A 17,054-nucleotide genomic window follows, 5' to 3' on the forward strand; every position below is an offset into this window, starting at 1 on the left:
AATGACGACCAGTAGTTAAAGTTTGTGTTTGCTAATGTTACGTTTTGCTTAATTTAGAATTTTTCATATATGATTTCTAACCCTAAAAAGCTAACTTCATACCAACTTTTGTCCTTTCGATAAGGCACTATCAATCATGTCATGCATCAGAATTCAGATTAGGACGAATGTACTATTTATGATACGGCTTCAGCCTAATAATTGCTATGACTCAATTTTGACACACGAGTTAAGCGATGTTTCAACTAAAGATCTCAATTCTTAATAAAATATTTTAATTATGCACTTTTGATTGAAATTTTGAAAATATTTTTGCGTGCGTTCATCTATGAGATAGTTAAGTTAACATAAAATATGTCATCTCCTTTAATTATGAGCATCAACCTTAAATAGAAAATGTCTGGGGTTTTATGGTTTATTGAGCGAATACGTATAATTAAAAGAGGTGACATATTTTATGTGTTTAACTTAACTACCTAATAGACGAATGAGAATACACAAAAAAAAAAATTGAACTGAAAGTGTCTAGTTGGAATACTTTATTAGGAGTTGAGGTGTTCAATTAAAATAGAGCTTAGTTTGAGTGTCTAAATGCAATATATATCCTGACAAGTTTAAGGAGCAGGCTATGTATTAAGCCTTTTTAAATATTGATTTAATATGTACAAATTACAAATTAAAAAACATAACTTCAAATAGCTAAAATCCAAAACGCATACACTTTAAATCTTGAATTCACCTCTAATCCGATAAAAAACAGCTAATTCTCATTCTTGATGTCGTTCGTATAGGGATCAGAAGATCGATGTGAATCAGATATTAAGAAAGATCACAAAATGAATACTCTTACAACTTCCTCTTTCCCTTTCCTATGATTTCATATTCATAGAATTTAGATTAGGTTAATAATCTTGCGTCACTGAACAAACTAGGCGGATGAACATATAGTTTATGCACCGCTAATGCAGAGACTTGCCAAGTATTATTCACGCCATCTATTTCAAAGTACATGCATATATAATATAGGCACTATGCCTGGCCCTCCAAATATATTGTTTGTCGCACTCGTGTTGGATCCTCCAGAAATACATAATTTTTAAAAATTAATTCAGTATTTTTGAAAAGTCTAAACAATATTATAGATTAGCTATGCATATGGAGTATGAGGGAAAGAAGAAGCATGCATAAAGAACCAATTATGAAAACAATTAATATGTTGCTGCCTGCTAAACCTGCGAGCTCAACCAACTCCAATACCAAGGAATGTTTCTTGCGTTTGTCTTCGTACTCCCATATATAATTCCAACCAATTTCACGTTTGTAAATTGTGTTGATCAACTTCTCCTTCTTCCTTAGTACCTCTATTCTCTGCCGTAGAGCATTTAAATTTGAATCAACAATATTATATGCGGAGTTCCCTGCAAAATTTTAGAAGATAAGAGACCAAAATTATGTCCTCCCTTTATTCGTTTTCTTATTCCATTTTAGAGCCTACTTTATGAGAAATGAAATCTTGAACAAAGAGGTGAATCTAGGGCACACACTATTTTAGTTTTTTTTTTGGTTTAAAGTTCTTTCATTACATTAGGCCTACGGGGAAGAGAAAAGGGGATGGGGATGCTATGTTACAGATGGAGCTTGAACCGTCCACCACAATTATGGAAGGCAGAAAGTGCACTAAATGAGCTAGCCTTCAACCCTACTGTTTTGGGTTAAACTATATATATTTTTTATATACATATAATAAGCTGACATGCACTCATTTTGAATCCATCGACTCTAAATTCTGGAGTCGTCTCCTCCGTGGATCTCGAAGATAAAGAAACATGAAACAAGTGAAAACAGATTGAGTATGAAAAGCCGATCGATTCTTGATGCAAAAGAAAAACTAAAATTAATGGATGGGTATTTAAAGAGAAGTAGGTACCTTCACCATGGAAGTTTCGAGACATGATAATATGATAGTTTGGTAACTTAGGTATACGCATTTTTCTTAAGCAACAGAAGAGAGGTGCTGGAGAGGCAGCCATATTTCATAAGATAAGGACACGGACGAAGTATTTGTTAAGAATATGGTGCCACTCATATATATAGAACACCAACTTCCTTGTGTTGGTGGATATGGTTTAGGGTCTGTTTGGTAGGGAAAAAAATGTTTCCGGAAAGTAAGTTATTCTATAAGAAACTGTTATTTTAAAAGTATTTATACTTAGTATATAATTTAGACAAATATTATGAGGATGGGTGAAGAGGGATGAGAGTGGGGTGAGTTGGAGGTGGGGGGTGGCCACAGTTGCGGGGATTGAGGTGAAGGATGGGGGACACTGTTAGCATGTAATGCCACTTATTAGAATTTATTTTCCTACATCGATTTTTCTGAATTTTAAGAAATTTATTTTCTTTAAAAAATAGTTTTAAAAATATTTTAACCAATTAAAAAAAAAAAAAAACCTTCAAAGCAAACACACCCCTAACAATCCACTCCGCCTCGGCATAAACAAATTACTATCCAAGTATGTTTACTGTATAATTACACAGCTAGCTAGCTATGTATCAAGCTAGCTAGTCTATAAAAAGAAAAGCACAATTAGTGTTAAACTGTCTAGTGGGAGCTTATAATTAGAATCTTATTGTTTGCAATTGCAACTTTCAACAAAGTATACCAGACTATTATGGATCCATACATAGCTACATTATGGATCATATCTCTAGCCTTCTGTAAAGATCGAGGTATCTAGGTATGTGTGACTATAAACTTATCTATTTACTGAAAGGGCTAGTCCGGATTCTCCAATAACTGTATTATTGGGTTAAATCAATAGCCTACTAATAAGAGATTAATAATCTCGGTATGTATAATATATACCTGCCCTATAATTAGAGCTCTCGTGCCATTCTTTAGTCAGTTTAGCTACATTATCTCTGAGGAGATATATTTGGAGGAAATGATCCAACAGAATTACATAACCCTTTATGTTTTCTTTTTAGAAAAAAAAAATTAAAAGATTTTTTATGTTTTATTTTATATATCTCTTTGGAGAACTGGCATAATATTAAAATAAATTTTAATGTACTTGATCATTTTATGTACTAGATCTGGGTAACAACTAACAACTCAAACTTAAGAAGGAAAGAGATTAAGATCCACGTGTCCTATAAAAAATTCTAATACAGTACGTTAATTCTAAACTATTAGTTCACAATAATTTGGCACTTATAACACTGTTCTTTCCAAATGATGACGCCAACAGTACTTCTGTTAAACATTAAACATTGACCACAAATAATATTTTAGATATTTCTAAGTACTGATTTTTATTTTTTGGAAGTTCTGAAATTAGTATTTGCAAATATTGATTCGGCCATCATTGTGGAATAATATTTGAAGGGCCGGGCAGAGTCCATTATGTTGTGTTTGTAATTAATATACTTCTCATTTTATATGAATGCAGATATACATTACTTCGTACGTCTTCTTATACATGTCTTATAAGTTTAAATTAGGTCGATTACTAAATTGACATGAAAATCTCAGTGTATTTACCTTTTGGAATAACGAAGCGTACCACCTTTATTATGTACAATTTTTAGAAAAGTTGAGACACTTAATCAAACAAGCGATCTTCATAATTTTCTTGAAATTAAATATTAGTAGTTCATAGACATCCACATTTAACACCTCACCCCACTAGAAGAAAATGGGAAAACGAAAAAGTTACACACATTCTTCCCTCTAAAGAAATAGATTTCATAACAAACACGGAAAGAAATGAGATAATTAGCTGTCATGCCAGTAATATTTCATAGGAAGTTGACATCTATTACTTTTCCCCCAGCCACCCGATTTTCATTATCCACCTGAGATTCGATTAATCTAGGTTGGTGCCGAAAAGAGAGGCTGAGCTAAGGAGACGCAAGGATGTTCATTCGAACCCCTTTCTCCAAAAAGTTATACTACAATACAAAGTTAAAATTATTACTTATATAATGTAGAGGTGTAAATGTTGAATCCTCTTAATTTTTTTGTATTTTTACATCTTTATATTTTGAATTTTCTCTGATTTTGCTATTGACCGAAAAGTCTTACTTTGAGGGTAAAACATTTTTATTAAAGATGCCTCCATTTCTAAGTTTCGAATTCGATATCTCTAATTATGAATCTAAAAAATATTACCATCCCACCTAACCTTTGACGGTGACACCTCTACTTTTCTATATGATCTGTTTATGCCATGCAAGCAAAAAAGTGCACGTACAAAGGCAACCCACCCAGCCAATTAGTAAAAGATTTGTAATATCCTTTCACTATTTTTTTAATATGTTAATTACTAGTTGGCGCAAAGATATTTGTTAGTTTGGGTGCAAAGAGATCACACCAAATCATGTTATATAAATAGGTATGACAAGTGTCGTATTGTTCATCGTAGCATCATCCTGATAAGAATCATCCTCCATCTTTTACAGTATTTATATTTGTAAAAGTTCTCGTTTTCAAGAAATGCCTGATATGGGTTGGTAAAGTGATTGTGCCCTAAGCGGGTGTTGTCAACTCCTGGTATCATATTGTATGTATCTTGCTTAATAATTCATCAAAATAGTTAAATGAAAAAAAAAAAAAAAAGTTAATGCATTATTACCTAGAACTCTACTATCTTATCATTCTGATACCCCTCCGTTGACATGGCACAACTTCTATTTTAATTCGTTTAAGAAAAAATATACCTTTTTAAATTTGGAAACAATTAACTTCACACTTCTCATTTTATTCATAATGAGAAATTTTTATAACTACTTAAATATTATGACATGTTTAAGGCCACAAGTTTCAAAAGTTTTACAATCAAACAAATCTTATGCCATGTTTATATAAGATCACAAATTCAAAAAATTTCTTTTTTTCCTTAAACTTTATGTTAATCAAACGATGTGACATAATTCGGAACAGAGGGAGTAGTCAATTATATTAAGTTTAAAAATATTTAAAAGTGTTTAATTATAATCTTCTTGCAATGAAAATTTTTTCAACTTTAAAATTTTCTTAATATAGTTTGTACACTTGTATTTTTCAGAGACAATTTGTCCATTTTTACTTCACTTTCTTAAGAAACTAGACCTTTGTTTACAAAAAAGCACAAGACATTTGAATGCTTTATGAAATAATATTCGTCAATCCAAAAGTATATGAAACAAAAACTAAAGATAGAAGTTATCTGGTCCATTTTAATTGTGGCTTTACTTCTTTTCATGATCAACAGAAAAATTGTAAATATAAGGTATAATTTATTAAATTACCCCTATTTATTAAAAGTAGATTGATTGTTTTTTCTTTTCTAATATTATGCATTCTTCTTTAATGTGATATAGTTGAAACAGTCTTATATTATTAACTTTTTAAACAATTTCTTTGAGCAGCTGTTAATTTGAAACAAAGGAGTACAACTCAACAATTACGAGCTTATGAGATTAATTAGGAGAATAACTAGGTCGAAAGATTCCGTAAAACTTTGGTAACTCTCTCAAGAGGATAAGGTAAATTCTCCACTAACAAATTACCTCGACCAATGGACTTAAATATTGAAGTAATATTTCTTTTAATAATATATTGTATTAACCTTTTTCTCAGTATTGATTGTGGAAACTAACAGGTGTACACCAAGAAAACCCACTCGAATGAGTTAGGCAAATATAAAGTGAAACTGCAAATAGAAAAGAAAAAGGTTCACATGACATGTAATTTAGCTACCTGTTGAAGAGATGGCAGGTGTAAAAGGTTAGCAAACTGTCTATTATATTATTATCATATATCTACCAATGAATCCCCACTTACATCAATTCGTAAACCCCTTTACATCTTAGCACTAGCAAATTAGACAAGTGGAAACGTTATGACGACAAGTGAGTATAATTTCAAAAGAAAAAAATGATGTTAGAAGGGGATGTGTCTCTAGGTTTCTTTTAGATAGATATAGGGGAGAGGAGTAATTGTGGTCTGTGCTTTGATATTTTTTTCACATGTACACCACCACACAAGAATACAAAATAGTATCCTTACCAAAAAGTTCCATAAAAGTCAATCAACAATTTCAAGCTATCAGAGAAAACATACATTTAAGTACTTAATTATATATGACTTGGCTTCATTTGTTTTTATCAAGATTAAGGTGTCTATATATGACTTGACTTCATTTATTTTTATCAAGATTAAGGTGTCTGAATCTAGAAGCACATCAGAATAATTAAGATATTGTCTTTGGATATGAACTTTGAATGATTAAACTATTTGTTTTTCAACATCTCAATGTTCATAATTTATTTATTTGTAAATATAATAAATATAAAATTTAAATAAAAAAGCAATTAAATATTAGCAAAAAATATAAATTTAATAAGATAAAATCAGTACTCCTATTTAATAAGAAAAATGAAATATGTATGTTCGCTAGTGATGGGGAGATGATTTGTCGTGGTGGTGGTTGGTGTTAGTGGCTAGAAATGGTGCTTGTGATAGTTGTGGTGGTGGACATGGTTGGTGCTGTAGCGACTGGCGCGATGGTGACTATTGGTAGTGGTGGTGGTGGTTGTGATGGTGGAGTTGATGTTAGTAGTTGGCGATGATTGTCGAGGAATGTGTAGTGACTAAAGATGTATTGGTGATAGTTGGCGGCAGTGCTAGTTGTGATAGTGGAGGTGGTTGGTAGTAAGGATTGGTCGCAGTGGTGGTAATGGCTGATAGTGTTGGCAGCGGTGGTGGTGATGGTGGTCGTGATAGTGGATATAATTATAATGATTGAGAGGTAGGTGTGGTCGCGACTAACAGTAGTGGTTGGTAGTGATTGTGATTGTTAGAGGTGGTTTTGATGACAAAGGTGGTTGGTGGTTGGCGATCGACGATAATGATGGTTGTGATGACATAGGTGGTTAGTAGTGATGGTGATTGTAGATAGAGGGGTGGTGAAATTATCCACATAAATGTACATGTTAATGATATTAAGAGTACTTTGTTCAAGATCCTAATAATTAAGACATATTCAGATTAAATAAATACTTAAATCTTAATATAAATAAATGCACTTAATGACCTAAAGGTCCGAACCATTCAAATTCAAATCTCCATTAAGTGTAAACAAATGAAGCTTTTGTTGGGTTCTGTGTGTGTGAATGGAAAATGAAGAGGTGTTTTTCCAAAAAGACACCAAGAGAAATGATATAATTTGAATAGCACCTTTTTCATATTGACTGGGTTGTGACTTTTCCGATAAGGCACAAAGCACCCTTCGCACTACCCTTTGTTGTTTATAAATTCAGAGGACTAGCCTTACCTTTCAGGATAAAAAATTCAGCACTTCTTCTACATATTTTCTTTCAAATAAAATAGTCTTTGTGTGATTCATTACTGTCCGTTGAGTTCGTCGAAGTCGTAGGCATTTGAGGTACCGCTACTCCTGCGACAGATATATCCATTCTACTCTGAGAGGAAGTAATCTAAAACCTCGGGTAAAATGAGAGAAATAAATTTTTTAAGGACACACAGTAAATTATGTGAGCTCGAATCTTTCAATTAAAGTTTCTGCTTTTCTATTTCCCAATTTTATCGATTTTTTGGTTTACTGGTTTGAACACGGAATACTAACAGTAACAGCTTTAGACGTACGCCTTGAATAACCGAAGAGCCAACCTCAGGATAGTTACAACTTCCATGATAAAGATGCTAACTGATCCTTTAATAGAAAGGATTAGAAGTTACATATGATTGAGCTTTAATTAGAAATTATTGTGGATGTGGAAAGATGCTGTGTTATAAACAGATACATTCTTAGCAGTACTTTAGGCTTGAGAAATACAAATAAGAAGCACAACTAGAAAAATTATGGTCTAAAAGTACAAACAGATCGACAAGTCCAAGACAAAGATATTCCTTATTGATTATTATCATACAAGAGTTAGAGGCAAAGATCTAACATTTCACATCTTTTAGTCAATTCATGTTACTATATGTAATGGTTTTCACAAGACACATGCTTTAATCTGATGGAAAATCATCCAAATTTGATTCAAGCTAGCTACGGTTAAGCTTAAAAGTTTGAACAAAAAGATCTCAAGTTTATTGAAACGCAAGGGTGGCTCAATAAAATTGAACACCTAAAATCAAATTTTAATTAAAAATTAAACGTTTTTATTAATATATACACACTCATAGTATAGTATTTTTTACAGTATAGCATTTTGACAAGATAAAAAAACCTTTACGTTCACAACAACATCTGATATTAATAATAATAATAATAATAATAATAATTATTATTATTATTATTATTATTATTAATAAAGGTTAATTCACGTTAATAAGATGTTATCCCTATGTTAGTAATACATTACCTTGAATCGTGTTCAAAAAAGCTACTAGCTGCAATCTTCAAGCAAAATTTGAGTTACTAGTGTAAAATGTTCGCATAAAGTGTAGTATATTTGAAAAAAAAAATCCTACAGTAAAAGGATGAGTATTTATTATCGACGTTAAGATAACACATTGTGTACCAGAGATTTCAACATCAAAATTGAATTTACATTTGTGGCATTATGACATTGATTTGTTGTTGTTTAGATACTGGAAATTGCTATATTTAGTACTTCAGAGGAATTTTGTTTTGTTGCATGTAATTTTCTTATGTGTGAGATGGATTGGAAGTAACTGGTAGTGTAGCCTGCCCATTCTTTTCTGTTGTTGGAGAATTCTTCAAAATCTCTGCTTCTTTGCTTTTACCCCATAGAAGAATAGACAAGCCAATAATAACCAAAATGGACCCCAAAATGCTGTTAAAGAGAAGAAAAAAAAAGATCTTTTAGTAAATAGTAATCTCCAATTGTAATTTGCAAGTTGGTAAACTCATGCAAGTTGATTTCTTTTTCTTTGAATATTTGGGCCATCATTTGATAGACAGGAGAAATCTTTTGTTTTTCTAGAAGATAAAAACTTTTAAAGTAGGGTTTAGCATCTATTTCCTCTGTTTCAATCTATATGACATAGTTTGATTCGCTATAGACTTTATAAAGAAAGGTTTGCTTTTAAAATTTGTGGTTTTAAATGTCATAATAGTTGTGTGGTTATAATACTTTTAAAACTTGTAGTCCTAAACCTTCAATATCATTTGTGGGACTACAAAAGCTTCTCATCAAAAGAGTTCTCTGGTTCTTACAGAAGCTCTTACTACCAGTTAATCAAGTTGTACAAGAATCGTATCTTATGTTATAGCCCGACGCGTCGGGTTGAGAGTAAAATGAGAAGTTAAAGTTAAGATTATACTCAAATATAGAAATGTGTCTGACTTTTCAGAATGGACTAATGAAAAATAGTGTCACTTAAACTAAAACGGAGGGACTATCTGCATTTGGTGACCACTGACCCTGCTGTTTCATTTTATTTTATTTTTCCTTTTTTTTTATTCTTTATTACATTTTCTGGTAAAAAAAAATGTTAAAGAAAAGAAGTTCAAACCTCCCAAGGTGAATTTGTTCATGAAGTATGGAGATGTCAATCACAGCAGCAAAAATTTGAATGAAGGGACTAAATGCAGAGGTGGAGACTGCAACCTTTTGCTTCACACACCATGACATGACCATATTGTGGGGTCCAGTCCCCTATCCCATATTTTAAGGAAGGAATATTTTTCTTCCTTTGACAAAATCACATTGGTAGCAATTGTGGAATTGGTCAACAAGCCAATTCTTTTGTTCACATTTTCGTGATGTAAGCGCTTACCTCATCATAGTCGTGATGTAAGCGCTTACCTTATCATAGGAAATTCATTCCTATAAATAGGCAGCTTATGGTTCATTTGTAACATACCAAAATCATTTGCTATACACCAAAATCTCAGACAATACATCTGAGTGAGAGCAAAGTGAGGTATTCCATAGACTGTAAGAAAATAGTCTGTGAAGAAAAATAGAGTGTGACTGATATTGTAGTGAGGTGGGAAAAATCAAAAGAGTGTTTTTCTTTTTGAGTGTGTAGTGGTCTTTGGAGTATTTATACTCGTGACTACACAGTGTAAAATTCCTTACTATAGTGATATCAGCTGCTCCTCTTGGCCGTGGTTTTTCCCTTATTCAGAAGGGTTTCCACGTAAAATCTTGGTGTCATTATTGCTGCATTTTATTCTTGCTGATTTAACCATAACTTAGTGTTCCGCGTTTATCACTAATACCGGGAATATTATTCTTGCGGGTCTATTTTATTCCCATCAAGTGGTATTAGAGCCAAGGTTCTGTCTGAGTATGCTCTGTGGTTGCAGCACAGTCTGAACTTCCACATCAGAAAAGAATTACTTTGGTCTTCGAATAAAATAGTATTTGTATTTGTGATAAACGATGGAAGCCAACACTAGTAGAATGGTTACTTTGAATGGCGTAAATTATGCCATTTGGAAGGGCAAAATGGAAGATTTGCTCTATGTCAAGAATTTTCATCAACCTGTCTTTGCCAATAAAAAGCCTGATAATAAATCAGATGAAGAGTGGAATTTGTTGCATCGGCAGGTTTGCGGCTTTATTAGACAGTGGGTTGACGATAATGTATTGAACCATATTTCTGGGGAGACACATGCTCGGACCCTATGGGAGCATCTTGAAAGTTTGTATGCTCGGACCCTATGGGAGCATCTTGAAAGTTTGTATGCTCGGAAAACTGGTAACAACAAGATGTTTTTGATAAAGCAAATGTTGGGTTTAAAATACCACGATGGTTCCGCAATGACAGATCATCTGAATACTTTTCAGGGGATCATGAACCAGTTATCTGCTATGGGCATTAATTTTGATGAAGAAATTCAAGGCCTGTTTCTACTTGGTTCCCTACCAGATTCTTGGGAAATTATTAGAACTTCATTATCAAATTCTGCTCCGAATGGTGTGATCTCTATGGATCTTGCCAAGAGCAGTCTTTTAAATGAAGAGATGAGAAGAAAATCTCAAGGTTCCTCCTCATCAGATGTCTTGGTGACTGACACTAGGGGGAGAGGCAAGAATCGTGGTTCTCAAAATAGAGAACATCATAGAAGTAAATCCAGAAGCAGACTTAAAGATATTGAGTGCTATCATTGCGGGAAGAAAGGGCACACAAAGAAGTTCTGCCGGATTTTGAAAAAAGAGAATAGAGAAAAGGAGGAAAAGAAAGAAGATGGCAATCGTGTTGCCGCTGTCACTACAGAAGATCTTGTTACTGTCCTTGTTGCGGATCTGATAAATATGTCTTGTGATGAGTCAAGCTGGGTTGTGGACAGTGGTGCCGCATCTCATGTGACATCAAGGAAGGAACTTTTCTTATCCTATACTCCTGGTGACTTTGGAACTTTGAGTATGGGTAATGAGACTGTATCTAGGGTGGCTGGTGTTGGAACGATTTGTTTGAAAACTAGCATTGGAACTAAACTAGTTTTAAACAATGTAAAGCATCCACCTGATGTTCGTTTGCACTTGATCTCTGTTGGTGTTTTGGATGATGAGGGATATGTCAGTACCAATGGTGCTGGAAAGTGGAAGCTTACTAAAGGTTCCATGATTGTGGCTCGTGGCGAAAAGCGTCGTGGTCTATACTGGACTACGGCCTCTACCTGTGTTGATATGGTGAATGCAGTTGAGAGCAATAGCTCTTCAACGTTATGGCATAAGAGGCTTAGCCACATTAGCGAGAAAGGACTAAATGTTCTGGCCAAAAAGAAATTATTGTCAAATTTCGAAAGTGCTAAATTAGAAAAGTGTGAGCACTGCTTGGCTGGAAAACAAAATAGAGTTTCTTTCAAGTCTCATCCTCCTTCAAGAAAGACAGAGTTGCTTGAGTTGGTGCATTCAGATTTATGTGGTCCAATGAAGACAAGGACTTTGGGTAGTGCACTTTATTTTGCTACCTTTATTGATGATTGCTCAAGAAAACTTTGGGTCTACATCTTAAAGACTAAAGACCAAGTATTGGATGTCTTTAAGCAGTTTCAAGCCTCAGTTGAAAGAGAAACTGGAAAGAAGCTGAAGTGTATTCGTACTGATAACGGTGGTGAATATTGTGGACCGTTTGACGAATACTGTAAGCAACAGGGTATCAGACACTAGAAGACTCCTCCTAAGACTGCTCAGCTCAATGGTTTAGCAGAGAGGATGAACAGGACCTTGATGAAAAAAGTTAGATGTTTACTTTCTGAAGCAAAGTTGCCGAATTCCTTTTGGGGTGAGGCATTGTTGACCGTCGCACATGTTATTAATCTATCCCCTGCGGTTGCTTTGCAAAGTGATGTTCCAAACAGAGTGTGGTATGGCAAGGATGTTTCCTATGACCACTTGAAAGTGTTTGGTTGCAAAGCTTTTGTACACGTGCCTAAAGATGAGAGGTCAAAATTAACTGCCAAGACAAGGCAGTGCATCTTCATTGGTTATGGCCTTGATGAGTTTGGTTACAGGTTATATGATCCAATTGAGAAGAAGGTCGTGAGAAGCCGTGATGTTATCTTCGTGGAGGATCAAACCATTGAAGATATTAACAAAGCAGAGAATATAAAATCTTCAAGTTCTGAAGGTTTAGTTAATCTTGATCAAGTCCCTCATACAAATGTTGATGAAGTTGGTGGGCTCGATGACGATAGTGATGCCCAGAATCATGTTCCAGATCAGCATGTTGATGATGATAATGATGCTGCTATTGATGAGGTAGATGCTCCTACTCATGAAGTTGTGGATGAGTCAGGTATTCCACTTAGAAGGTCTACTAGACAACATGTTCCTTCTTCCCGTTATTCACCTAATGAGTATGTATTACTCACTGATGGGGGAGAACCTGAATGTTATGATGAGGCCATGGAAGATGAGCACAAGGATCAATGGATTGAAGCTAGTGTACCCTCCTTCAGGTGAATGGGACTGGAGGGTGAGATTTGTGGGGTCCAGTCCCCTATCCCATATTTTAAGGAAGGAAGATTTTTCTTCCTTTGACAAAATCACATTGGTAGCAATTGTGGAATTGGTCAACAAGCCAATTCTTTTGTTCACATTTTCGTGATGTAAGCGCTTACCTCATCATAGTTGCGATGTAAGCGCTTACCTCATCATAGTCGTGATGTAAGCGCTTACCTCATCATAGTCGATCGTGATGTAAGCGCTTACCTCATCATAGTCGTGATGTAAGCCCTTACCTCATCATAGGAAATTCATTCCTATAAATAGGCAGCTTATGGTTCATTTGTAACATACCAAAATCATTTGCTATACACCAAAATCTCAGACAATACATCTGAGTGAGAGCAAAGTGAGGTATTCCATAGACTGTAAGAAAATAGTCTGTGAAGAAAAATAGAGTGTGAGTGATATTGTAGTGAGGTGGGAAAAATCAAAAGAGTGTTTTTCTTTTTGAGTGTGTAGTGGTCTTTGGAGTATTTATACTCGTGACTACACAGTGTAAAATTCCTTACTATAGTGATATCAGCTGCTCCTCTTGGCCGTGGCTTTTCCCTTATTCAGAAGGGTTTCCACGTAAAATCTTGGTGTCATTATTGCTGCATTTTATTCTTGCTGATTTAACCATAATTTAGTGTTCCGCGTTTATCACTAATACCGGGAATATTATTCTTGCGGGTCTATTTTATTCCCATCACACATAGCATAAACCTGATCCCACCACTCCCTGTACATACACAAACTGCTTTATTCAACTTTTCACATTCTTGAATGAAACTATGCTTATAATCAACTAAAGTCAGACCTTTCTATAACTGTCATTCTTTATAACAACATTTCAGTATAACAACCATGTTTTCTGTGAAACAATAAACATGGCAAAAAGGAGATTACTCACAGCGTAAATGACAGTTGAGATCTCTAAAGTTCTTTTCATAAACCATGTGGATGTGTTTCTGTCAATAACCGAGCTCAATATTGCAGATTGAATGGCTCCAAGGAATGACATTATTGCTGTCCTGGAATACTGATAAGGATAATCCTTCCCAATCCTAGCTTGTATGAGGAACCACGAAGCCTAGAGGCTCCCCGCGAATAGAAACAATGTACCAACAATCCAACTCTTTGTGTTGTGGTTCACTTCAACTTCTGGTGCTGATTGGTTTATCGATGGCATTCCTTTGTATAGAGTAAGTATTAAGGCTCCACCAAGACAACATAAGGTTCCTAATGCGTTAGCTCTCCCACTTTTGCATTTCATGTTTATGTTCTCTTGCCTGCAAAAAATTTGTGCTAAAAAGCTTAACACCTCTTTCTTATTACTTTTTCAATATGAAAACAAAAAATATACACCTTGGTTGACACGAGTATATAAGTCATGTTATACTGTTGAATAACATGACTTGAAGAAGTAGTTGAGCGTCCTTACCCGAGTAGCAATGCCATAATGAATGTGTTAATGGGCACCATGTTGATGAACGCGCATACCATAATGTTGAGTGAGCGTACCCCTGAAAAGAGCGATGTTTCTCAGAGTTTTTCGTCATTGGCTAAAGCATACCATAATCTTTTACTGAAACACATGTGATGAAGATACTTCAGCAATAGAATGACGAGAAAACTCACCCCAAAAGAGCACTGAAAATTAGAGAACAGACAACGCGACCTGACAAATTCGATATAAAATTCCTGCAAGGCAAGGTGAATTAAGATTTATTGTTATAGCTGACTTTCGATATTATACTCTTCTAATCAGTGCATAATGTGTAAAAGGCCGTACCTTTCTAGGAAACAAGCGAGAGAAGTTAAGATAATCGCAGCGATTGAAAACCTGTATGTAGTTATCACCAATTGATTCATTCCTTTACTGAGTACCTTTTTGAAGAGAGCGTTTACAACAACCAGAGCAAATTCAACAAAAATCATTGCAGCTACTGCCTTCCATTTCTCAAAGAAACTCATTACTAGCAAATCACTGTCCTTTCTAATTCGAGTTGTCCTTACTTGGTAAGCCACATCTGGTGCATAGACACATAAAATCCAGTATATATAGTAAGCATCAGGAAGCACAGTGAATATGAGATTGATTCTCTTACATCACATCATTGGTTTTTTGTGAAATATCTCCATGTTTATAATTATTGGAATTGCAGAAAACAAGGATATTATGGGCTGATGGAACCGTGTTGGAATGGCAGAAAACAAGAATATTATGGGCTGATGGAATGCGCGGAAAGTAGATCACTTTAAAAATAAAAGTAATAGTTTGTAGTGGAGGGTTCAGTGTACCAAATTAGTTTAATCATATAGTATTCAATTCCACCAGCTGCAGGGCACATGGCTTGCACAATAGTGCAGTGCAAATAGATTCCCTTACATTGTATAAAAAACGGAAGTGAAAAGATAAATGGGACAGAGAGAAAAATTGAGTCCAATCTCTTTATTTACTTTTGTAACATGGTATCAGGGCATTCAATCTGAATCCCTCTGTTGTTTTATTCCAATTTTTCTTTCCTTCTTGTTTGATTTTATCTGATTCACTACAATGACAGAAAATGTTAATGCTGCTGTTGGGACCCAAGTTTCCAATTTAGCTGCTAGCAGTACACATAATGAACTCATTGATTCCTCTCATCCATTCTTTATTTCACCATCTGATTCTCCTGGCACACTGTTAACCAATACAGTGTTTGATGGCAGGAGTTTTGGTGGATGGAAAAGAGGAATGTGGATAGCTTTAACAGCAAAAAATAAATCTGGTTTTGTTGATGGATCTACCCGAGAACCAAGTGCAGGAACTGACCTGCACAGAGCTTGGTCTAGGGCCAATAACATGGTCATTTCTTGGTTATTAAACTCTTTATCTTGGAAAATTTCAGAAAATGTTTTATATTATTCTACTTCTAAAGATATCTGGGCAGAATTGGAGGCAAGATTTGGCCAAAGCTCAGGTGCTAGGCTTTTTCAACTCCAAAAGGAGCTTAGTGACCTTACTCAAGGTGCATCTGATATTTCAACCTATTTTACCAAGATGAAACGACTCTGGGATGAGTTGGATACCTTGGATTCTTTTTCACCATGTCTTTGTGAATGTTCATGTGGAGCAAAAGAAAAGAATATCAAGTTTAAGCAAGATGAAAGGTTACTTAAATTTCTAATGGGTTTAAATGATACTTACTGTGGTGCAAGAGGAAACATTCTAATGATTTCACCTCTACCTACTGTGTCAAATGCTTATGCACTTTTAATTCAAGAAGAAAAACAAAGAGAAGTCCAGAACACACCAAAATATCCAGGGGAATCTTCCTCTTTTGTTGCTACAAATACAAGTAATGGACAGAGGACTTTCTCTACTGATTTTAGGGGACAAAGGATTGGTTATGATAATAAAAAATCTTCTCTCATTTGCAAATATTGCAAGAAAACTGGACACTTGATTGATAAATGCTATAAGCTACATGGTTTCCCCCCTAACTTCAAGTTTACTAAGCAAAAGAATTTTCAGAACAGTGCACAAGGAAATGCAGTTTCAACAAATGATTATGGAGAGACTTTTAAAGACACGGAGGTGCAAGGAAAATTGCTTTCCAATGAGCAGCTTGCCCAGGTGATGCAGATGTTGCAGCATATAAACAAAAGTGAACAAGGTTCTGCTTCTGAGGCCACAACAACTGCAAACTGTGCGGGTATAAATTTCAGTCCTAATCCATTTTCTTTAAATTCTAAAGTCAATCAGAAGATCTTTTCTAGACACACCTGGATCATAGACTCAGGTGCAAGTGACCACATGAGCTATAACAAGAATTTCTTTTTTAATCTTACACCTCTACCAAAACCTATCTCTGTTAAGTTGCCAAACTCTCAACATGTTAAAGTGTCTTACTCAGGTTCCATAAGGTTGTTCTCTAATTTTGTTATACATAATGTCCTTTTTGTTCCAAGTTTTCACTTCAATCTTTTATCTGTGTATAAGCTGTGTAAACAGTTTTCTAAATTCCTTTTATTCACCACTGCTCATTGTTTTATGCAAGGCCCTTCAATGAAGAGCCCAATTCTGCTTGGTGAGAGTCAAAATGGACTTTATATTCTCAAAGATAGGATTCCAACAGCTTCTGCCT

At 34.7% G+C, this 17,054-nt stretch overlaps 1 protein-coding gene and 1 pseudogene across 1 annotated transcript; both read right to left on the reverse strand.

The window, feature by feature from the left end:
• Positions 1–802: 802 nt before the first annotated feature.
• LOC132615090 (uncharacterized) lies at positions 803–2,058 on the reverse strand. The gene is made up of 2 exons (XM_060329646.1): positions 1,928–2,058; positions 803–1,418 (listed from the first exon to the last, which is right to left on the reverse strand). The coding sequence occupies exons 1-2, from the start codon at positions 2,028–2,030 to the stop codon at positions 1,144–1,146; spliced, it is 378 nt and encodes a 125-aa protein (XP_060185629.1). The 5' UTR covers positions 2,031–2,058; the 3' UTR covers positions 803–1,143.
• A 6,595-nt stretch (positions 2,059–8,653) lies between these two features.
• LOC132614616 (WAT1-related protein At3g30340-like) lies at positions 8,654–14,927 on the reverse strand (annotated as a pseudogene).
• Positions 14,928–17,054: the final 2,127 nt, after the last annotated feature.

This window comes from Lycium barbarum, chromosome 10, assembly GCF_019175385.1.
Source record: "Lycium barbarum isolate Lr01 chromosome 10, ASM1917538v2, whole genome shotgun sequence".
Taxonomy (NCBI): Eukaryota; Viridiplantae; Streptophyta; class Magnoliopsida; order Solanales; family Solanaceae; genus Lycium; species Lycium barbarum.

Excerpts from the sequence above, each read along its gene's own strand:
- LOC132615090 (XM_060329646.1), bottom strand. The coding sequence starts at position 2,030 with ATGGCTGCCTCTCCAGCACCTCTCTTCTGTTGCTTAAGAAAAATGCGT. Across the intron at positions 1,419-1,927 it reads TCGAAACTTCCATGGTGAAG|GGAACTCCGCATATAATATT; the intron begins GTACCTACTTCT and ends AAAATTTTGCAG.